Consider the following 21,867-nt stretch of genomic DNA (forward strand, 5'->3'; position numbering starts at 1 on the left):
ACGTACCACACAAACAAACCCAACCCGTTTGAAATGGTTCCGTTTGGCCGGTTTATTTTTACCTGGTACTATTCATGCCGCTCACCACGGTGGAAGCTCGGGCGGGATGCCTTCCGATGTGGGTTCGACAATCGTCTCGACCAGCGCCAGTTTGCTGAGTGAGTTCTAACCGGTAGGACGTTTCCCATAAATCTTGAGAAGCCAAAGACCAAGAGCAGAGCATAGAATATGATGGATTTCTTCATTGCCAAAAATCACAACACTCCCGTAGAACCTCCGGCACCGGTGGTCGAAATGCTTACCTTACCCTTTCCGAAGCAAAACGTTCTTGACCAGGAAGGGCACAAAAATGGCATCGAGGAGGTAACGAAGGAGTTGCCGAAAATTGCGCCCAAAGACCCAACGCCAGAGCCGGAGATTTTTACGGGCTTTAACTATCTGCCGATGGAGGTAAGTAATGGTGGGCGAGCCATTTTGGGTGAAGTGTGAATAATCCAGCTGGATTGCTTTTCCCCCAACCAGCTGCTGTTGAAAGTGATGAAACAAATCTCCGTCGACGATCGGCTAGCGTGTGGTCAAACGTGTCACCGGTGGATGGAAGCGGCCCACTACTATCTGCCATTCAGCCAGCGTATCGTGTACAAGTTTACCAACGTCAACTTCACCGACTACGAGCCACCGATCAAGAACTTTCTCGGCGCGTTTCGCATCTTCCCGCGGATCGCGATCAAGTCGTGCACGTTCTACGGCAACAGCCAGTTCTGGCCATTGTTTGGAGAGCATGTGGTCGAGCTGACGATAAAGAACTGTCTGATCAAGGATACGGAGCTGCTGCACATCTTGGAGAACGTGCCAAATCTGCGCCAGCTCAAAATAGAGCAGTGCGACGAACTGTTTCGTTCGTGGTATTTCGAGAAGCGCAACAGCTGCTGCGAGTCTCACTTTGTGCTGCCGGACCTGCTCGATGTGTCGCTCACGAACAATGACTTTTTGGACGAGCTGCACTTCAACAAGCTGATGACGCTCGCCCCGAATATTGCGCATTTGGACCTTTCGAACTGCTTCAAGATGATCGCCTCGCATCGGCGGGTCGCGATGGTCGAGCACATCATGCGCTTCATCAACATGCACCAGTTCCAGCTGCAGACGCTCAAGTTCAACGGGACGCTAGCGATCGACGACATCTGTCTCAGCACGCTGTCCATGATCGATGGGCTGAGCCTGGAAACGTTCAGCATGACGTTCTGCGATAAGATACCGGCCGCGATCATCGATCTGCTGCGCCGTCAACCGGACCTCAACATCACACAGGACCTTGAGTGGAAGGTGGGCAGGCATCCGATAAAGGCGCCCGGGTTCATTAGCTTTCTCGTGCGGCAAACCAATCTGGTGCATCTGGATCTAACCTCCTCGCTCGGCATTACCGACGAGGTGATGGAGCTGATCACGACCTGCCTGCCGAAGCTGAAAACACTCAAACTGCGTCGCTGCATTCTGGTGACGGACGAAGGCATTATGAACATTGTCAATCTGGAGCATCTGGAGGTGCTGGATCTGTCGAACTGCTACCGCATCTCCGATCACGCCATGTACCGTGGGGTGATAGGGCGGAAGGTGAAAAATCTGAAAGAGCTGTACCTGTGCGAACTGCCCACGCTGAGCGACTACTCGCTCATCCAGGTGACGCTGAACTACGAGATGCTGCAGGTGCTCGACCTGAGCAACAGCCCGAACGCGGCAACGGACGCCACCATGCAGTACATCAACTACTATCTGGTGTCGCTGAAGCAGTTGAACCTGTACTGCTGCACAAAGATTACCGATTCCGGGCTGACCGGGATCGATCTGCCCGTCAAACCGATGATCACCTGGGACCAGGAAGAAACGTTCCCGCTCGATCGGCTGTTTAAGCTACGCTCGCTGAACCTGATCGGCTGCTACCGGGTGTCGGATCTCTCGCTACAGAACGCCTTCAAGCTGGCCGAACTGAAGGAACTCCATCTGGCGCGCTGTTATCAGGTTGAGAAGAGTGTTCATTGTTGCTTGTGCTCGTACAGAGAAGCGAGTGAGTGTGCAAGGGATTCGAGTGTAATCGATTGCCTTCTACTACCATTGCAGATATCAGAGAACGGCATCTCGGTGCTAAGCCACACTGCCCGGGCGCTGGAATTCATCGACATCAGCGAGTGTCCGCTCGTGAACGACAACTGCATCGAGCTGCTCACGTCCAACCTGAAGCGGCTGCGCACACTGAAGGTGAACAAGTGTCCCCTGCTGACGAACGCCTGCCTGGAGATAATCGGACGAAACTGTAGCTACTTGAAGGTAAGCTTCGTGCCCGTAGTCTAAGCGTCCTAGTGCGCCGTTTCGTCCCGTTCCGTGTACGGCTGCTACCAGCCGCTCTGGCCACATTTCCTCATGCGCTTGAAGTTTTCCTACAGTTTCTGCACGTAAGCGATTGTCGCCGGCTGAAAAAACCTCGTGAGCGCCTCGCGCACCTTCCATCGCTGAAAGCGGTCTACGTTGAGTGGTAGGAGGTCGGCGATCCGAATCTAGCGAGTAAGAAAGCGTACCATTTTACACACACTGCTAAGGATAAAAACAACAATAAAAAACAACGAATCCTATTTTAGAACCAAAACAATGAATGTTGCAATAGAGCGTTTGCTGCATCTCGTGAAGAATGTTACGACATTGGACGATCACGATCGATGACCACGACGAGACTTTTGTTTGTAAACAAATTGTGATCCTTACGCAAAATGCCGCGATTAGTTGCGATGCTTTCGCGCATGCGCTCTCTAGCTCCTCAGCAATGTCAATGTCTCGGGCCGGGCGTGGGTAAAAGCCCTCGCGATCTCGGGTTGACGATCGGGTGTGTCTGTTTGGTTTAATAATAGTGCGACTGATCGGTCCGACTCGAAGGCGGAAATGATTGGTCGAACGGTGTCGCGACACCGTAGTGGCAGTTGTGACTTTCATCCGAACGGCGTCGCTGTCCGCTGTCTCGATCGCGATCTCCTAGGAACAAGCTCCTGTCGGTTTCCTGTTGGTGCAAGGATGGAGATGTCTATAGAGAGTTGGTTCAACCTGCACTACTACGGGTTCGGGCACGGCCAGGAGTGTGACGACTACGACGACGAGGAGGAGGAAAGCGAAGAGGACGAGCTTGTGCCGCAGGAACCGGTCGAGGAAGTCGACGATCGCGAGTTTCCCTTTCACGATGATGTGTTTTACATCAACCTGAAAGGACCGCGCGTCCGGACCGGCTTTGACAATCTTCCAATGGAGGTAAGCAATGGTGGCGATCGTGTAGATAGTAATGATGCAATGAGAGATTTTTCGCTCGCACGGTACAGATCATGCTGAACATCTTTCGCTTTCTCAACTCGGTCGATCGAGATTCGGCGGCCCTCACCTGCAAGCGTTGGTTCGATGCGATGGGCTACCGGGAGTTTCTCGACGAGGTGTGCTTTCACTTTGAGGAGGTGAGCATCTGCGATGGGACACCGCCGATCGCACTGTTCCTGCGCAGCTTTCGACACTTTTCCAACATCAAGCTGACGCGCGTCCAGTTCAACGGGTACAGCGAGTTTTGGGACGTGTTTGGCGAGAACATACGCGAGATCACGTTCTGCAACTGTGTGACGCTGACAAAGTCGAAGCTCACGATGATCCTGAAGCGGTTGCCGTTTCTGGAGTGCCTGGTGCTGGAGGAGGCGGACGAGTTCTTCAAAACCTGGACCCCAGTCGAGCTGAAACGCATCGAGCCGGTGTGTCGCTGTCTGCGCAAGCTAGCCCTGCGCAAGAGCAACGCGTTTACGGTGGATCATCTGTACTATCTGGTCGCGATGGGACCCAACATCAGTGCGCTGGAAATTTCCAAATGTCTGAAGCAGATTGATGCACCGACGCGCGTTAAGATTCTCACCACCATCCTGGCGATCATGAAGATGCGCAAGAAGAAGCTTCAGGCGGTCGACTTTAGCTACACGATGTACGACGATCTGTTTCTGAAGCAGTTTGCCGAGATCGAGAACATGTCGCTCAGTCAGATCAGTCTGTCGTTTTTCGAGCGAGCACCGATCAAGGATCCGGGCATTATCGATATACTGCGCTGCCAGTCGGCCATCGTGCATCTCGATCTGTCCTCGTTCCTGAACCTGACCGATTTTGCCTTGATCGAAATATCCACCTCGCTCCGGATGCTGAAGACGCTCAAGCTGAACGGATGCTGGCTGTTGACGGACTTTGGCGTCGAATCGATCTACCAGCTGGACCGTTTGCAGGTGCTCGATCTGTCCGACTGCGATAAGATCAGTGATCGTGGGTTCATGAAGGCGATTGTGGACAAACGACGGGATTGCATGAGCCAGCTGTACCTTAGCATGTTGCCCGGTTTGACGGATAGCGTGATCCTGAAGATCTGCCTGACGCTGCTCAATCTCACCGTGATCGATTTCTGCGGTTCGGATTGCATGAACGACACCTCGGTACAGTTTCTCTTCTGCTATCTCAAGTGTCTGCGCATCCTGCGGCTTAATGGATGCGTTAAGGTGAGTTCGGGCGTACCACTACCGAAGAGGAACTGTGTAATTGGCTTTTTTCCGTTTGTTTGATAAACATGCAGATATCCGATGCTGGCCTAACGGGGGAGAACCTCCCGGTAGCTGTGATCGAAATCTGGGACACCCAGACCACGTTCTCCGTCAGCGAACTGCGCAGTCTGCAGGAGCTTCAGCTGTCCGGGTGCTTCAAAGTGACCGACTTCACGCTGACACATTCATTCCGATTCCGAGAGCTGCGTGAACTCAACCTTGCCCACTGCGTACAGGTAAGGGCAGTGTGTGCCATCTGGCTCGTCTACCACCGATAAACTATGTCTCATTGTTTTTAGATTTCCGAACTAGGTATCGAAGCAATGTCACGAAACTGTCCCGCACTGGAGCAAATAGATCTGAGCGATTGTTTCCACGTCAACGACAAGTGCGTCGAGGCACTGGCCAAGAACCTGTTGAGGCTTCGTTCGCTGAAGCTTGTACGGTTGCCGCTGATCACGAGTGCCAGTGTGGACGCGCTTGTACAGTACGCGAAGGCGCTCCGCTATCTGTACATACGCGGCTGCAACAAAATACCGAAGGATGCACCGGAACGGTTGAAGAAAATCGCCACCCTACGTAATATACCCAAGTGTTAGTCGGTGTTGTCCTGTTGGATTGTGTCCGTCCGTAGTCGATGTGTGTTAAGTTTGTGCAGGTGTCCAGTGTTTGGTGTGCTGTTCCACGTGTGCTTCAACACTTAACGAATCGTTCCACTGTTCTTGTTGCAGGCATGTCGGAATGAGATGTAGAAGAAACCTCCCCGAAAGATACAAGCCCAACTCCCTTATTATTTATTTGTCTAGAGACTTCGTTGCGGGGTGTACAGTTGCTGCCGGAGAAGCGGCAAAGAGATGAATTCTGAGACGTCAAATAAAGTATAATATATAAACAAACTTAAGCAATATGGCGAATATCCGAAGACAATATTTCATCTTGCGATAAATGGATTCAGGTAAGTATGAGCATGATGATCGATTTTTAACATTAGAACTACAGGCCCTGTCCAGTTTTAGTTGGCCTGAACGTTCTAAATGGATTGCCATACCTTGGAAAAGCCGATAAGAAACCACACGGAAAATATGTGCTGCTCAGACTCGTAGAGCCATACACTGTGGCAAGAAGAGGTGTCACTACTATCAATTGCTTCACAAGTACACAACTTCTCTCAAAATTACTATCAAAACGAACTTCCTTGGTCGGTTTACGCTGCTACGAGTGGGGAGTCAAGATATTTGGAGGACTTGAGCAGAATGGCAGTTGAGGCCCCTCTAATTGTCAATCGTTAAACAGCTAAAGGCGATGATATTTCCGCACCGATATAGAACATCTCTTATTTCCCCCCCTGAGTACAGAGTTGATAGTAGACGGAACAGCTATCTTGTGGTCATCATCGCTTTGAAATGCCCACACGCAACAAACTGGTGGAGGACGTTTTAGATTGACGAAATATGCTTCTTATGCACCTAAATCGGTTGATAAGCCGATGATCGTGACTTTGACGTGCATGGACTCATCTCAACTCAATTTAAGCCGCTTCACGCAACACCTTGATCTCTACTCCTTACTTTCTTACTAACTTATCAGGCGCTACAACCGCTTTACGGTCTGGGCCTGCTGCAACAATCCTCGATACCGCTCACGGTTTAGCGCTCGACGCATCAACGCCATCATTCCATCTCAATTTGGGCCTACCACGCGTCCTCTGTCCGTGTCTCTAACGGCCTAAAAGGACTTTACGGGCTGGGTCGTACGGTGTCATTCTCATGACGTGACCAGCCCACCGGAGCCTGGCGAGTCTAATGCGCTGCACAATGGTGAGATCATCGTACAGCTCGTAGAGCTCGTCATTGTAGCGGCTCCTCCATTGTCCTTCCACACATACGGGGCCAAAAATCCTTCTGAGCATCTTTCTCTCGAACGCGGCTAAGAGGGCTTCGTCAGTTTTGGAAAGAGCCCATGTCTCAGAGGCGTATGTGAGTACTGGCACTATAAATGTTCTGTACAGTCTCAGCTTCGTTCGTTGCGACAGGTACTTAGAGTGGAGAAGTTTCCTTAGGCTGTAGTATGACCGGTTGGCAGTCAGCACCCTTGCGCGTAACTCAACATCAATGTTGTTGTCGGTGCTGACTTTTGACCCCAGATAGGTGAAGTTTTGGACGACTTCGAAGGTGTGGACACCTATCTGTACATCACCCCTGCGTAAATCAGTGTTTGTTAGCAAGGCCGCTGGTGGTGCCACCATCATTTTGGTTTTCACCTCGTTAATCTCCAACCCGAGGATCTGTGCCGCACGCTCGATCCTTTGATAAGCTTTTGCTACATAGGAGAGCCTCAAACCAATGATGTCTATGTCATCAGCGTATGCCAGGATCTGGATTGACTTGTAGAAGATGGTCCCCGAAGTTTCCACCTCCGAGTCGCGGATGGCTCTCTCTAGCGCCAGGTTGAAAAGGAGACAGGCGAGCCCATCTCCCTGGCGCAGGCCCTTGATGGTAGCAAAGAGCTCTGAGAGTTTTCCATCCACCTTCACCTGGCATGTAATGTTGGCCATTGTCATTCTTACAAGCCTGGTTGGCTTGGCTGGGATTCCATCTCTACTCCTTTGCAGGAGTAAAATCGCTAATGGACGTAATGGAAGACGCATCTTTTCTCTAATTGTATGTTTCTTGAACCATATATGCTCAAAAAAGGGGCTAAAAAGGACAAACCCCTAAAGAAAATTTCTAAGCCAAACGATCAAATTCAAACATTGTAGTGCAAACAGAAGTAGTGTATTATTGCAAACAACGATAAAACAATCAACATTTGTTGCGTGTGTAAAAATAGACAAATTTTGAATATTGATTTGTAATCCATAGTTATTTTGACCGGTCGTGGTAGAGTTGTAAGCATAACAAGCGCGGTAGGTCTAGTGCTACCAGGTAGAGGTGGATGTAGAACCGCTTCCTACCATTACCATACAGTACTTGTCAGAAGAATCTTTTCTGTAAATCTTCCTCTGCTCGATCTGTATAATGTTTTTTTAAATTTTCTTTTTAATTTAGAGCTCATCGTAACGCAATATTCACATTCAAACAAGCGCCGCTCATCTCAATTTGCCCGAAAGTATGCAATTCGATGTAAGGTGGTCGATGTACAATCAACCCTTCAATGCGTGTCTTTTCCCGACGTACTGTGATACTTTCCCATCGGTTGCGGCCCGAATCGGCCGACCGTTCGTAAACACTTTTCCTTTCCTTTCAGCAAAGCGCACATTATCACAGCACCAAGCTCGATAGCAATGCCCAAAAACAGACGGATTGCATAACCGCATAGCCGCCGGCTGATCGGGAGGATCGTTCGGGTCGATCCGATCGGAATCGAGGAAAAAGGATCTAAAATAATACTCTACCGCTGTCGGACTGCCGGCCCGTTCAGTTGTGCTCGGTGCGTCAATATCAGCTCATCCGCATGCATCAAGACGCGATGGATTTTGTGTGTCCTCAGAGTGTTTTCCTACCAGTGCGAAAGCCTCCCACCAAAGGGAAGCCGGACCGGATGCTTGCTCGCTCAAAATCACTCGATCAACCGATGGCTAGTGTGGTGGAAAATGAGGTCGAGCTAAGGGAAGCGACCGCGAACCATCGAAAGGGCAGCACATCAGGTGGATCGAAATCGGTCTCATCTTCATTGTCCGGTTCGTCCAAGAAGAACCCCAGTACGAAGGTGGAAACGGTGCAGGAAAAGCGTAAAAGAGATAGCATTTTCACGCTCTTCCCGGACGTGCAGTGGAAACCGACGGTGGAGGAGAACGTCCGGTTGCCGGTGCAGTACTGCGATTGGATGGAACCGTTCTGCTGCGATGGACGCTTTATCGCCCGGTACGATCTGCTGCCAATGGAGTTGATCCTGAAAATCTTCAAGCAGATCAATGCGAGCGACCGGTTGGCGGCGAGCGAAACCTGTCGCCGCTGGTTCGAGGCCGCACACTACTATGAACCGTTCCAGCGTCGCATGTACTTCAACTTCGACCGTATCGAGTTTAATGATGAGGAAGGTCCGATTAAATACTTCTCGAACCCGATGAGAACCTACCCGTACCTTACGTTCACGTTCGTGGAGTTTACCAAGCACAGCGACTTTTGGCTAAATAATGGCATGTACATACGCGAGCTAACGTTGCGCTGCTGTCTGATACGGAAGAAGAAGTTCATCACGATCATGAAGAATTTGCCCATGCTCGAGCGGCTGGAGCTGATGCAGTGCGATGAGTTGTTCAAGCACTGGACGCTCGACTACAGCACGGACGAGCCGATGTTTCCCTTTACCTTGCCACACCTCAAACATCTGTCGCTGGCAGCGTGTGATTACTACAACGAGTATCATTTTGAGCGGTTCATCGAAGCTGCACCGGCCCTGGAATCGATCGATGTGTCCAACTGTTTCATCAACCTCTACCTGTCGCGCCGCATGACCATGATATCGCGCGTGCTTCGGTTGGTGAGCAAAAATCGGCTCTTCATGAAGGCACTAAACATCAGCGACATTCCCTGCTTCGATGACGTCGCGTGGCACCTGCTGGCGGAGATGAACGGTCTGTTCCTGACGCACTTTACCGTCACCTACACCGACCGCATTCCGATGAAGGATCCGGGCATACTGAAGTTTTTCAGCGTGCAGACACGGCTCACCCATCTCGATCTGACGTCGTCGATCGGGGTGAACGATGTGTGCCTGCAGCTGATCGTGGAAAGTTGTCCACTGCTGGAGGTGTTGAAGTTGCGCCGTTGCTGGTTACTTTCCGACGAAGGGGTACAAGACTTGCACACCCTCAAGCACCTGCGCGTGTTGGACGTTTCGAGCTGCGAGCGTATTTCGGACTATGGCATGCGTGTGGGCATTATTGGGAAGCGGGCAAGGCCCATGGATGAGGCGTACTTTTCGCTGCTGTGCACGCTCAGCGACTACACGATGTACTATCTGGTGCTGATGTTTAAAAACCTGCAAGTGCTCGATCTGGACAGCAACGCGACCATTACGGACACTTCGCTACAGTATCTGTGCTGCTACTCTCAGGAACTGCGCAACTTGAACCTCCAGTCGTGTACCAAGGTAAGCTAGTGGGGCAGCGCAACGTCTGATTTGTGTTTTGTGTTGTCACTAAAATTCCCTCGGCAATGCTCAAATACGCAGTACGCGATAAGATTGTTTGAAAAGGGAAAGCACCCCCGAATTACGGCATCTCATCCGCACTGTCACTGCCAAGGATGATCCTCAAAATAGGCGCCGCCAAACAACGAAAACAAAGATTGCTTGCTTCCTCTACATCACCGCTCAGCGACGCCTCTCAGCACGCAAAGGGCAATTTAAAACATGCCATTAGTTCATTTGCCCGATCGCTTTCGGACCAGTGCTTTCGATTGGATAGCTGTTCTCGCTATCTTTATTTTGGGCGCACAGTTGTACGCCATCGGCACCGGGCGGCATTTGCGGTTTCCTTGTTCGATCCGACGCCGACGCGATGTTCAACGGCATCGAACCAGATGTTATTTAATCGACAATCGGCAACCACCGTTCAGTAGCCGTCTAACGGAGCGCGATCAAGGATGCGCTACCAAAGAAAACAGTTGCCAATATTTCGGCCCCAGTTCGAGCTGCTGCCCGTTGAGGTAAGTTTTTTGGGGTTAAACAGATGGTTTTCCACACGATCGGAGTGTAATACCGCAAACAACAACAATCTGCATTTCTAGCTGGTCGTGCAGATATTCAAGTATCTGTCGCCAAGTGATCGTCGATCGGCGTGTTTCGTGTGCAGCCGCTGGTACGAAGCGTCCAAGTACTGCCGGTTCGCGGAGCAGATGGTGCTGCATCTGGTGGGGGTTGATTTCGATGACTTCAAGCCACCGGTCATGAATCTCATCCTGGCCGATCGGAAGTATCCGCTGATAAAGTTGTCCAGGGTGAAGCTGAACGTGCAGAGCAAGTTCTGGGCAAACTATGGCCCGTTCGTGCACGAGATCACGTTCGAGAAGTGTATGATCTGGAGGGAGCGTGTGATTTCGCTGTTCAAACACATGCCCAACCTACGGGTGGCACGCTTCGTCGAGTGCGATCTGCTCCGGGACGATCTGTTTCGTACGTGGAAATTCTTCGACAACGGCCTGTATACGATCGATTTCCCGGGCGTGGAGTCACTCTCGCTTGCCAAGAACAACTTCAGCCAGCTACAGTTCGAGTCGATGGTGGAGATGATGCCAAACCTGACACGGGTTGACTTTTCGAACTGCTTCCGGCAGGTGGAAACCAGTCGCAAGATGTTCCTGCTCAGCTGCATCCAGAAGTTTATCGTGCGTCGACAGTACGTGCTACGCTCGGTCAATATAAGTGGCATTCCGGTGGATGATATCTTTCTGCGAGGGTTAGCCGATGCAACCGGATTACTGCTGGACGAGCTGAGCTTGACCTATCTCGAGAAAATGCCCACCCGAGAGCCCGCCATCATCGATCTGTTCCGGAGGCAGACGAATCTACGCTTTCTGGATGTGACCAGCTCGACGGGCATTACGGACTTTTGCCTGGAGCAGATCGTACGGAACATCACCGGGCTGCGGACCCTCGTAATGACCGGTTGCTGGGGCATTTCGGACTACGGCATCAAGCAGATATTCCGGCTGCAGCACCTAGAAACGCTGAACCTCTCCAACTGCATCCGAATGTCGAAGCATGGCATCATCGATGGGGCCGCACACAGCAACCGGGCGATCTTGCGCGAGCTCCACCTGGAGCTGCTGGACACGCTGGACGAGGAGTGCGTGGTGAAGATTGGTGCAAACTTTCCCAACCTCACCGTGCTGAACATCGGCGGCTCGTCGACCTGCATGACCGACTGGTCCGCGCAGTACATCTTCTGCAATCTCGTTAATCTGGAGCATTTAAACATTGAGCGCAGCACCAAGGTACTGCTGCCCTCTCGAAACTAACTTACTGCTAACGTGTTGCTCATGTAATTAACACCTCCAAACGGTAACACCTGTGGCGGGACGATGGATGCGAAGGATTTCCGACCCGAAACGTGACGTTTCTAAACGTGTCTTTTTTTAACCCCCCCTTCCTTCCCCATTTGACTCATGCGTTCCCTTCACCTGCCCCGTAGCTAACTGACGCCGGGTTCACCGGGATCGATCTGCCGGAGAAAACGTTCTCCATCTGGGACGTGGAGGAAACGTTCGCGATCGATCGGTTGAAGAAGCTGCGCGTGCTCAAGGTTTCCGGCTGCTATCGCATGACGGATTTTGCGCTACGCTACGGATTCCGGTTTACCGAGCTGAAAGAGCTAAGCTTATCGCGATGTCACCAGGTAAGATGGGGGGTTCCTACTGCGGTTGCTGGCACGGATCTAACTCGATTGGTTTGGTTTTTTCCTAGATTTCGGAAGCTGGCGTCGAGCGGTTGGTATCGTCGTGCCCAGCGCTAGAGTATCTGGATCTTAGCGAATGTCCCAACATCAACGACAACTGCGTGAAGATGATCGCCATTCAGCTGAAACGCATCAGCACGCTAAAGCTAGCCAACTGTCCACTGTTGACGGAGAACTGTCTACAGTATTTGGTGACGTGTTGTAAGAACTTGAAGGTAAGCACTGGGGAGATGTTGAATAGTGGAAGTTAGTTCCTTTTTCTAATTCTTTCATTTGCTATTCCAGTATCTGTATGTGAGAGGATGCTTCAAGCTGCCGCCGGACATTGCGGATCGTCTCGCGAAAATACCCACCATGAGACAGGTTTACAAATCTTAAAAGGAGTATTTGTAAGGAAATATTTTTTTTATTGTAAATATTAAGTTGTGGATATAAAAATAAAATAAAAAGTTTTAAATATAAATATGACTTCTATTCTAATGGTATTGCTAAATGAAGTTCCTGTCGGAAAGCATATTTTCCTTAATTTGCTCTCCTCCTACATTACTTTTATGTTTGACTTCTGAAACTATTTTATTATTTAACATAGTATACTCAAAAATATATGATCCAACCACCTTTAGAACGCTTAAAAAAGGAGAGTACTATCCAATGACAATCCTTTTATGAACAGGCGACTAGAGCGTTCAGTATCAACAGGAAATATTGATACCGGGTTTGTCTAACCGCCAACAATACGTATCAATGTTTGCTGCAATCAGCTGATATGTTGCGTTCTTCGCAAGAATACACCAAACAAACAACCGTACCCGACGACACGTAATAGAACGCTTTCACATGCGCAATTGCAGACTTGGCAAGGGCCAGCGAATTCTGAATGATTTTCACCTGAATGTCTTTCATCACCGGTCCGGCGTCGCCATTATGTCATGGTGCAAGAACTCGATCAGTTTCGATTTCCCCTATCGTCGAAGAACCCCGAACCCAGTGCCCGAACGCGATGCACCCACCCGAAACAAGTACTTCGTCGAGATTTTTAATTCTAAGGCAGCAGGAAGTGGACACACTATTCACTCTCAGTTTTAGTCGATCCACATTCACTGAGACGGTTGGTCGAAAGTGCTGTCGTGTTCTGAGAGGTAACGCTTGGCAGCAGTACTTGTTTTTGAGTCGTGCCAAATCCGCGTAGATCCACGAGGCGTTATTGTTTGTTTGTGTCTTTAGGGTATACAGCAACCCACCCACTAGGATGGCTTTGGCTCGGCTGGTGGAGCGAATCGAGCGAACGCTGTACGTGCACTATGAGGATAGTTTCGTGTACTTCTTCGAACCTAACTTTGAAGCATTACCACCAGAGGTTTGTGTTGTTAGCGGTAGATGTGCTTTATTGCTCGAGATTAATGATCCTTATGATCTTTCCCAACAGCTGCTGATCCATCTGTTCCAGTACCTGAATCCTAGTGATCGTAGTGCGGCGGCTCTTGTGTGTCGCTCCTGGTACGATGCCTTTCGGTACATCAAGTTCCAACGTGCCGTACGCCTTCACATTCACGATATCGAGTTCGTGGACAATGGACATCCGCTGAAGGGACTGATGACATCCTTCCGCTACTTTACGGACGTATGCATCACCAAGGTGGTGTTTGGCAACAAGAGCGAGTTCTGGAGCGAGTTCGGTGACGGCATCGAGGAGCTCACGTTCGACAACTGTGTCATCTGGAAGCACAAGCTGGCGTCGATCTTGAAGTACTTGCCACGGTTGCGCCGCCTTAATCTCTTCAACTGTCCCGACCTGTTCAAGACCTGGAAGCTAATCGAGAATACTACGGTCACCTGGAACCTGGTGATGCCAGAGCTAACGCACCTTAGCCTTGCCCGGAACAATCGCTTCCTGGAGCATCATTTCGATTATCTGGTGCAGTTAGCACCGAACCTCGATTCGATCGATGTGTCCGAATGTTTCAGCAGTATCGAAGCCCGGCAGCGTGTGCTAATGCTTAACCACATTCTCGATTTTGTGCGTACCAGCCGGAACCGGTTGCGACATCTCATCCTCTGCGGTACACCGATCGACAATGTGTTCCTCCGCGGGCTGGCGGACATTCGCGGCCTCTCGCTGCGCAGTCTAGGGCTTATGGTTTGCGAGAAAATTCCTACCAGCGAACCGGGCATTATCGATCTGCTGCGAGCGCAAAGCGCCCTCACCCATCTGGACCTTTCGAAATCGCTTGCGTTAAATGATTACGCGTTGATACAGATCTCCCACTCGATTCCGCAGCTGGAAACGCTCATCCTCAATCGCTGCTGGATGATCACGGACTATGGCATTACGGCGATCAAGAGTCTCGTTCGGCTGCGCCACATCGATCTGACCAACTGTGAGCGGATCACCGACGCCGGGCTGGTGGGCGGTCTGTTCACACACAATCGCCGAAACGTGCGCAAGCTCTACCTCGGGCTGCTGACCAACATGAGCGATGCGGCGCTCACGAAGGTGTCGTTCGAGTTCTGTGACCTGGTGGTGCTTGATCTGGGTGGCTGCTCGAACAGCATCAACGATCTGTCGATACAGTACATCTTCTACCACATGACGAAGCTGCAGGAGCTAAATTTAGACTGCTGTGCGAAGGTAAGTGTGACAATGAGCGATGGCTAGCTGTTGATCAACAACAGAAAAAATGTGGTGCAACAAAAGCATTCGTTTGGAAATGATGCATTAGTTTGCTTTCTATTACTTCCCTCAGTTTTCAGTTTTTTATCTCAAAAATAGCATTTATCAACAAAAAAAGGGTCCAACCGGATCTTGTAGCATAGTCAACTATTAGTTCAACTCATTCACCATAATCACCATCAATTACTAGACGAGTATGCAAAACTCAAGCAAGATCGACTAGACAAGGTTTAGGCGAATGTCATTCATGCAAAACCATGATTAAACCATGACTGATCCAACATATTTAATTCTTTTTTTAAATTTCCGATGATATAGATATCGGACGCTGGCATTACGGGTGTAAATTTGGAGGAGAAGGCGTTCGCCATCTGGGACATCGAGCTGTGCTTTTCGATAGCCGAACTGGTCGGCCTGCGATCGTTAAAGTTATCTGGCTGCTACAAAATAACTGACTACTCGTTCTCGCGTTGCTTCAACTTCAAGGAGCTGAAGGAGATCAGTCTTGCCCGACTGCTACAGATCACCGACAGCGGCATCGAACGACTCGCACTCGGATGTCCTTCGCTCGAGGTTGTCGATTTCAGCGAGTGTCGTACGATCACCGACCGGTGTATCGAGATCATCACCAAATGTGAGCCCCGTCTCACCACGCTCAAGCTCCAAAACTGCTCGTTGATTACGGATAAGGCCATCAAGTACATCGTGGAAAACTGTCGCGTGCTAAGGGTGCTGAATATTCGCGGCTGCATTAAGATATCGTCCTACGCGGAATCGAAACTATCGGCAGTGAAATCGTTGCGACATCTGCACGGAACAACACCGGAAGTTCTCTAAGGCTCAGAGGTGATTCTGAGGAGCGAAAATCTGTGTATATTTAAATAAAGGAATGCGTTTGACGGTTGATAGCTCACTCGATCGATGACCGTTTCGTGTCTTGCCCACATTCTACTCAAGGTCAATCTTTTTCGTTTTCTCCGTGGGCAATTTCCAAACATCTTAATGCTCACAGCCACAGGCAGCGATCGTCAAACAGGTACGAACCAGGCGAAGAAGCAAGGCAAAGTGCAGTCAGTAGATTGTCCACTTCATCATCCAGGCCCCCCTTCATCTCCGGCCGGACTACCGATCGGCCACCTATGAGCCAACGACGGTGGCGATCCACAAGATCGAAGTAATGATCAGTGAAGTTTTTTGGTTAATTAGTCGGTGATGCTTGAGATAAAAGATCAAAGAACCGACTGCCGACGGACATCGAGCCTGTGCTACCGGTACTGGCCGCCCACCCTTACCGCCACCCGGGGCATCCCCGTACGATAATGCCGCCGTCGGTTTCGGCCGCGCGCAGACAAACCAGAGCCTTGTCCAGGGTGCAAACATACCGTGCTGTCGAAAAGTGCACGCACTCTGCACCTCGGATGCTTCTGAAAACGGGCAAGGACCGACAGCAAATCCCGAAAAGCACTTGCTGACCCGTGGGGTCAGCAGGCAGAGATTTGTAGGAAACCCACCGACAGGGAAGCCGAAACAGGGGCAACATGCAGAAGTAAGTTTATATGATTTAATAATTTTATTGCACGCATCTCCGGTGTTTTTGTGTTGTTTTATGGTACGGACCTAAACGGAACGGATTCATCGCCATAGCCGCCGCCGTCGTCGTCGTCGAGGTTGTGTTCGTTTGTGGAGAAGACAGAGTGTTTTCGTATGGACATCAGCGTACCGGCCGCTCGTCAGATCTTGGTGCCGACTACCGGCAATGGTCAGCAGTATTTTTTTATGTTTCAGTTTGATCTTTCATTTCTGCTTCCGTCTAGCTGGGCCTGTTTTACCGCCTTTTTACCTTTTGGAAGTTTTTGTTTCACTTCAAAAGGGGTTTGGAGAACGGAATGCAAAAAACCCGAACCCACTGCGAGCAGAATTGTGTGCAAAGATAGAGCTGTTTTCTTATCGATGGAAAAGAAGGACAATGGTATTTGTGAAGAAAGATGTTTACTATCCTATATCGAGGGATATTGCTGCACTTTAGAGGCTAGTTGACCAAAAAAGATTTAAAGTAAGTTTAGACATTTCATTTCTGATACGAATTATGTAAAAATGGATATTACCAATTATCTGTTTAAGCATAGAAATGATTTAAATCATACCAAGAGTATTTTTAATGTAAAGAACGCTACAAAAAGGATACAATTTAGTTCAGATTTAATTGCAAAATTTAAACATAAAATTAAAAATAGATATTTCATTTATAAGGATTCCAATTCGAGATATGTTTAAATTTGATTTGATTTCTACAAAGGACATGATCACAGAGGACAAGCAATTGAGCAATTGACTTGTTAATATGTTATTCAAAGACACTAACAATCAAACATCGCTATCATGCATTTCAGGTACAGCCTTAACCTACCTTAACTTTAACCAAGATACGCGGATAATGTATTAAACGCGGATTTTGTATTATAAGATCTCATTAACATTTGCAGGTTCCAATCAACATTTAACATTTTCATTTAATTGTTAACTTTAATTCGTTGGACATTCAATTACCTAAATATTGCATTAACCTTTTCCACTTTTCGTATGATATTCAAATTTATGATGAAAATCTTAATTTTATCTACTTAAAACGTTGCATTAAGCCACACTACCACGAATTTGGATGACGGAATAACAGTTAACGGATCGGCCAAAATTTAGAAGGCATAAAAAATCAACCATTCATGTAAAAATTCTCATTACAAATTGTGTCCAGTAAATCGATCGAGTTAACAGTTCATAGTATCTGCGTATCGCGAAGAGAACCGATGATTGAGGTGTCAGCCAGACAAGCCAGTTCTTGACAATCAGAGTTTTTGATAAACCTCTTAACGGGGCAGTCCGGTCTTCAGACCTGCCGTGAACCGGGGTTCAAATCCCATCCAGACCGCGACTCCCCGTACGAAGGGCTTACTAGTTTGCTACGGGTAAAATCGCGTCACAGAAAGTCAGAAATGGCAGGACGAGATCTCTCTAGTTTGTTGTGCCAAAGAAGAAGAAGCGGTCTCTTACAAGCTATCAAATCCCTAAGCCCCAAAATTGATCCCAAAGGTTGAAACATAGTTTAGGAACCATGAAATGGTTGGCCAAGATCACTAAGGATCGTAGAGAGGAATTGAATGCGTATTTCTGAACTTGAATTGCTCGGAGAAAATTCCTGGTAGGATCCATATGAAATATTTCTCATGGTCCAAAGTTATAATAATCTCTGTACGGAAGCCACATAATAGGGTCGGCCCGGTGGTGGATACAACAACAGAGGCAGGACCGGGGTTCAAGTTCCATCTGGGCTGATCCCCCGTAGTGAGGACTGACTATCCAACTATGCGGTAGCAATAAGTCTAGTAAGCCAAAAATGGCAGGCATGCCCCAAGAGGTCGTTAGATCAAGAAAGAAGAAGAAGCCAATTAATTAAAAGCTTAACTGGTGAAGTCTGTTCAGTAGTCAAGAGGAACCAAATCAAGGGTAGAAACGTTCCTCACAGAGATATTTGAATCTCTATTCGATTCGAAAACTAAGACCTGTTCGTTCATTTGATACTTCTTAAAATACAATTCATCTTGTTAAAAAGCCACACTAATCTACATCTCACTTAGCACATGTTCTTCTTTGCCTAATCGATACAAATGATGTTCCAAGCTGTGTGCATTACCTTTTTTTTCCTTGCTGAACGTAAAGAAATGTGCATTAAGCGTACAACATCAACAGTGCTGTTGATCTTTGCTCAAACTGGGGCACTCTGGAAAGACGGAAGGGTAAATAAGCCTTTCCTCGTAGTGGCTCGCCGGTTCCAGGATCATGGCAATAAAATCGAATCCCAACAACAGCACCAGCCAGAAATGCTTAAAAAAAACAGAGAAAACAAACCTCTCCAAACAATGCACTCGGTAAATAGGCAATATGTGCGTACCGAGCAGTTCGTGGCAAAACCGGAGTAGCCATCCGTAGCCCGATGCTGCCAGAGCCCGGGGATTGGAAGGAAAACAAATTCCACTTCGCCCCGTAGCTGACGTCGTTTGGTCAGTTGTTTGCGCGTGCGCGTATACGTGTGTGTGTGTGTGTGAGTGATTGTGGCCGATCCGATCGTACAGATGGTGTGTTTGCTCATGCTCAGCATAACGCAAACAATTGAAAGACGACGACGACAACGATGGCGACGACAAAATGGAATCGTTGCGCGACATTGACGGCGACTTTGGACGGACCTTCCCGGCCACCCCATCCGATGGCGACTGAGCCGTGTTGGTTCGCTTGAATTAATTTCAAGTCACGCCAAAACCTTTAAGCTTCAGCGGAGAATTCTTGGCCCGGTGGAGAAGGAGCAGGAGGCGGGTCGGGACGGTCGGGAAGGTAGGTGGGGAAGGTTGATTCTTTCGTCTCACTTTTCGGTGACGTGCTGCTGCTCCATCAATCTTCAAACCCCACCACAGCAACAGCAACCGGCAACGTCCCACCTGAGTCAGAGCGGAGGTAAATGTTTGTTGGAAAAATTAGTGAGATTTAAAAAAAAACGGTATCACGACAACGACGACGACACGACCACCGAGTCGACGGCGTCAGATTCCGGGGAATGCTACAATGCCGCGAGCTTTGTACAAACGTTTTCGATTGAACGTTTAAATAAGATCACTGCGCGAGCCTTTTACCGAGCTAGCGCTGAGAAATTGGAAGAAATTGTGTTGAGGTCAGCCTAAAGAACTGTTTGTATGAAAAGCTTACGAGTTCTTAGATAGTTGAAGAACTATCCAAGGTAGAACAGAAAAGACTATATTTGAAGGCTGCTTATGCACTGAGAAGGAATCTTCTCCACTCTAAATACCTGTCGCGATGGACGAAGCTGGGATTGTACAGAACATTTATAGTCCCAGTACTCACATACGCCTCTGAGACATGGACTCTGTCCAAAACTGACGAAGCCCTCTTAGTCGCGTTCGAGAGGAAGATGCTCAGAAGGGTTTTTGGCCCCGTATGTGTGGATGGACAATGGAGGAGCCGCTACAATGACGAGCTCTACGAGCTGTACGATGATCTTACCATCGTGCAGCGAATTAGACTCGCCAGGCTCCGGTGGGCTGGTCACGTCATGAGAATGACACCGGACGACCCAGCCCGTAAAGTCCTTTTAGGCCGTCCACACGGACAGAGGAGACGTGGTAGGCCAAATTGAGATACGTTCGCCGGAACGGCTGGGATAACGGATTGGCAGACGACGGCGCTAAACCGTGAGCGGTATCGAGGATTGTTGCAGCAGGCCCAGACCGCAAAGTGGTTGTAGGGCCTAATAAGTAAGTAAGTAAGCTTATGCACTGTAAAATATTCTCAACTTCGGAGCAATAATATGATATGTTCTGCTTCTTCTTCCTTGGCACTACAACCTCGAGAAGTCTCGGCCTACCATTTATGGCTTTCTGTGACTTAATTTTACCCGTAGCAAAGTAATCAGCCCTACGTAAGGGGAGACGGTCTGGATGGGATTTGAACCCCGGTCTTGCCGTGTGAAGACCGGCACCGTTATTCCCTTGGCTCAAAAATATGATATGTTGGGATGGATGGGGTGGTCCGGTGGCCGAGGTGATAACGACACAGGTCTTCACACGGCTGGACCAAGGTTCAAATCCAATCCTCCGTACATATGACTAACTACTTTACTACGTGTAAAATCAAATCACAGAAAGCCAGAAATGGCAGGCCAAGACCTCTCGAGGTTGTAGTGCCAAGGAAGAAGAAGAAGGATGGAATAATGAGATACTTTTGCGAAATATTTCTTGCAGAATTATTTGGACACATCCGCACTTGAGTAACAAGTCAACGGAAAGGGACAAAAAGGCCACACATAGAGCGCCAAGGTTCTATTGCCAGCTGAGCACACTTAGGATATGGAACACAGCTAAAATCCTCCCTAAAAGCAGGACTTCTCATATGGATGACGGCATATTTGGTAGTAATGCGTCCAAGTAGAGCCGATTTTAGGTCTCTCTTTTTACGGTAAAGTCCTTCGCCAAGAAAAGGACTTTGACTTTGGTTGTCGGAATTCAACGCAATTCCAAATCATAAGATCAATCATCATCATTTTTACATATCTTCTTTTTCTTTATCTTCTCTGAGAGGTAATCTCTCAATACGACTAGAGAATCCAGCTTCCTGGGCTGGGCTGGGCTAAGTTAAACCACTGGTTTGAGAGTGCCAAACATTGCTCAACTACAACTAAAAAATATTCGAGGGCCTAATAGCCATATGTCCTAAATTTGACGCAGAAATATAGTTCCGATAACCGATTTTGCGGTCTAAACCTGATCCTGTCTGTCGAGTTTTGCACACAGAAAAGTTAAACACCCACAATTTAACATTTGTAATAATTTATTAAGAAAATTTTACATGAGGGGTTTTTTATTTAAATTTACTCTGTTAAAAACCATTCGATAAACTATATGATTGATTAGTTTTAATTTTTTTCAATCACGTCGTATTATTTTAAAAAAATTACTCCGTTTCTCCACATTCATTCTCTTCAGATGAGCTCGTGCTACGACCGCGTTGAAGTGAGTTGTTTGATTGAAAATGTAAATCACGCGCGAGTAAACATACGAGTGAGTGTAAAGATCAAATTTTGGAAAAAAGGCGAAAAAAAAAACAAAAATCTCAAACATGTTTGGCCAAGGGTGAAATCGAGTTCAACCTGTTCAAATCGCTCGTAATGAGTGCATCCAGCGGGTGATTCGTAACGAACCCGCTGTCCTACCGACAAACCTCACCATCGCCCTTTAACACCGGTGATCGCAATTGTGCTCTGAGAAACTACTGACCATGCTCAGAAAGTAATAAGCAGTCGCCTGTAATGTTCAGAGAAAGGTTAGTAGAAAAACAATAGCAACAAGCAAAACATCATCAACCACTACGCACAGGTACAATAGGGTGTACCGGTGGCCATAATAGTTTACGATGGCAACGATCGATCCTTTTTTTTTTTGCTGTGTGTACCTTTCTCAACGGCAACAGGGCGGAGCTACAGCGTTGGTTCATCGCGGTTGCCAGAGCAACAGCACACCTGATCGAACGCTGTCACGCTGCCCGTGGCGAAAGCGAGACCAACGGTGGTTTCTTTCCGCTCGACAAGCATCTGAAACATCACGTCCACCAAACACTCTGCACGGAGCGTTCCATGC

At 48.5% G+C, this 21,867-nt stretch overlaps 4 protein-coding genes across 7 annotated transcripts; all 4 read left to right on the forward strand.

The window, feature by feature from the left end:
* The first annotated feature begins 76 nt into the window (after positions 1 to 76).
* On the forward strand, positions 77 to 2,641 carry LOC118503165 (dynein regulatory complex subunit 6-like). Its single transcript, XM_036036129.1, has 4 exons — positions 77 to 450; positions 523 to 2,019; positions 2,119 to 2,325; positions 2,442 to 2,641. The coding sequence occupies exons 1-4, from the start codon at positions 229 to 231 to the stop codon at positions 2,532 to 2,534; spliced, it is 2,019 nt and encodes a 672-aa protein (XP_035892022.1). The 5' UTR covers positions 77 to 228; the 3' UTR covers positions 2,535 to 2,641.
* A 229-nt stretch (positions 2,642 to 2,870) lies between these two features.
* Positions 2,871 to 5,496, forward strand: LOC118503164 (SCF E3 ubiquitin ligase complex F-box protein grrA-like). Of its 4 annotated transcripts, none has more exons than XM_036036128.1 (5): positions 2,871 to 3,291; positions 3,360 to 4,556; positions 4,631 to 4,834; positions 4,898 to 5,177; positions 5,330 to 5,486. In XM_036036128.1, exons 1-5 carry the CDS (start codon positions 2,932 to 2,934, stop codon positions 5,341 to 5,343), a joined length of 2,055 nt encoding a protein of 684 aa, XP_035892021.1. In that variant the 5' UTR covers positions 2,871 to 2,931; the 3' UTR covers positions 5,344 to 5,486. The 4 variants fall into 4 exon arrangements, 3 of the variants coding, with proteins under 3 accessions (XP_035892021.1, XP_035892020.1, XP_035892019.1); XR_004905158.1 differs by having other exon boundaries at positions 2,872 to 3,291; positions 4,898 to 5,256; positions 5,330 to 5,496; XM_036036127.1 differs by having other exon boundaries at positions 2,872 to 3,291; positions 4,898 to 5,237; positions 5,330 to 5,494.
* Positions 5,497 to 7,773: 2,277 nt separating this feature from the next.
* Positions 7,774 to 12,454, forward strand: LOC118503167. Its single transcript, XM_036036131.1, has 5 exons — positions 7,774 to 9,692; positions 10,331 to 11,536; positions 11,734 to 11,937; positions 12,006 to 12,212; positions 12,283 to 12,454. The coding sequence occupies exons 1-5, from the start codon at positions 8,052 to 8,054 to the stop codon at positions 12,373 to 12,375; spliced, it is 3,351 nt and encodes a 1,116-aa protein (XP_035892024.1). The 5' UTR covers positions 7,774 to 8,051; the 3' UTR covers positions 12,376 to 12,454.
* A 611-nt stretch (positions 12,455 to 13,065) lies between these two features.
* On the forward strand, positions 13,066 to 15,581 carry LOC118503169 (F-box/LRR-repeat protein 7-like). The gene is made up of 3 exons (XM_036036132.1): positions 13,066 to 13,354; positions 13,424 to 14,626; positions 14,987 to 15,581. Exons 1-3 carry the CDS (start codon positions 13,247 to 13,249, stop codon positions 15,503 to 15,505), a joined length of 1,830 nt encoding a protein of 609 aa, XP_035892025.1. The 5' UTR covers positions 13,066 to 13,246; the 3' UTR covers positions 15,506 to 15,581.
* The last annotated feature ends 6,286 nt before the right edge of the window (positions 15,582 to 21,867 follow it).

The sequence above is a fragment of the Anopheles stephensi genome, chromosome 2 (assembly GCF_013141755.1).
Source record: "Anopheles stephensi strain Indian chromosome 2, UCI_ANSTEP_V1.0, whole genome shotgun sequence".
Lineage (NCBI taxonomy): Eukaryota > Metazoa > Arthropoda > Insecta > Diptera > Culicidae > Anopheles > Anopheles stephensi.

Excerpts from the sequence above, each read along its gene's own strand:
- LOC118503164 (XM_036036126.1), top strand. The coding sequence starts at position 2,932 with ATGATTGGTCGAACGGTGTCGCGACACCGTAGTGGCAGTTGTGACTTT. Across the intron at positions 4,557-4,630 it reads GGCTTAATGGATGCGTTAAG|ATATCCGATGCTGGCCTAAC; the intron begins GTGAGTTCGGGC and ends ATAAACATGCAG. Across the intron at positions 4,835-4,897 it reads ACCTTGCCCACTGCGTACAG|ATTTCCGAACTAGGTATCGA; the intron begins GTAAGGGCAGTG and ends CATTGTTTTTAG.
- LOC118503165 (XM_036036129.1), top strand. The coding sequence starts at position 229 with ATGATGGATTTCTTCATTGCCAAAAATCACAACACTCCCGTAGAACCT. Across the intron at positions 451-522 it reads TTAACTATCTGCCGATGGAG|CTGCTGTTGAAAGTGATGAA; the intron begins GTAAGTAATGGT and ends TCCCCCAACCAG. Across the intron at positions 2,326-2,441 it reads GAAACTGTAGCTACTTGAAG|TTTCTGCACGTAAGCGATTG; the intron begins GTAAGCTTCGTG and ends GTTTTCCTACAG.
- LOC118503169 (XM_036036132.1), top strand. The coding sequence starts at position 13,247 with ATGGCTTTGGCTCGGCTGGTGGAGCGAATCGAGCGAACGCTGTACGTG. Across the intron at positions 13,355-13,423 it reads TTGAAGCATTACCACCAGAG|CTGCTGATCCATCTGTTCCA; the intron begins GTTTGTGTTGTT and ends CTTTCCCAACAG. Across the intron at positions 14,627-14,986 it reads ATTTAGACTGCTGTGCGAAG|ATATCGGACGCTGGCATTAC; the intron begins GTAAGTGTGACA and ends CCGATGATATAG.
- LOC118503167 (XM_036036131.1), top strand. The coding sequence starts at position 8,052 with ATGCATCAAGACGCGATGGATTTTGTGTGTCCTCAGAGTGTTTTCCTA. Across the intron at positions 11,938-12,005 it reads GCTTATCGCGATGTCACCAG|ATTTCGGAAGCTGGCGTCGA; the intron begins GTAAGATGGGGG and ends GTTTTTTCCTAG. Across the intron at positions 12,213-12,282 it reads CGTGTTGTAAGAACTTGAAG|TATCTGTATGTGAGAGGATG; the intron begins GTAAGCACTGGG and ends TTGCTATTCCAG.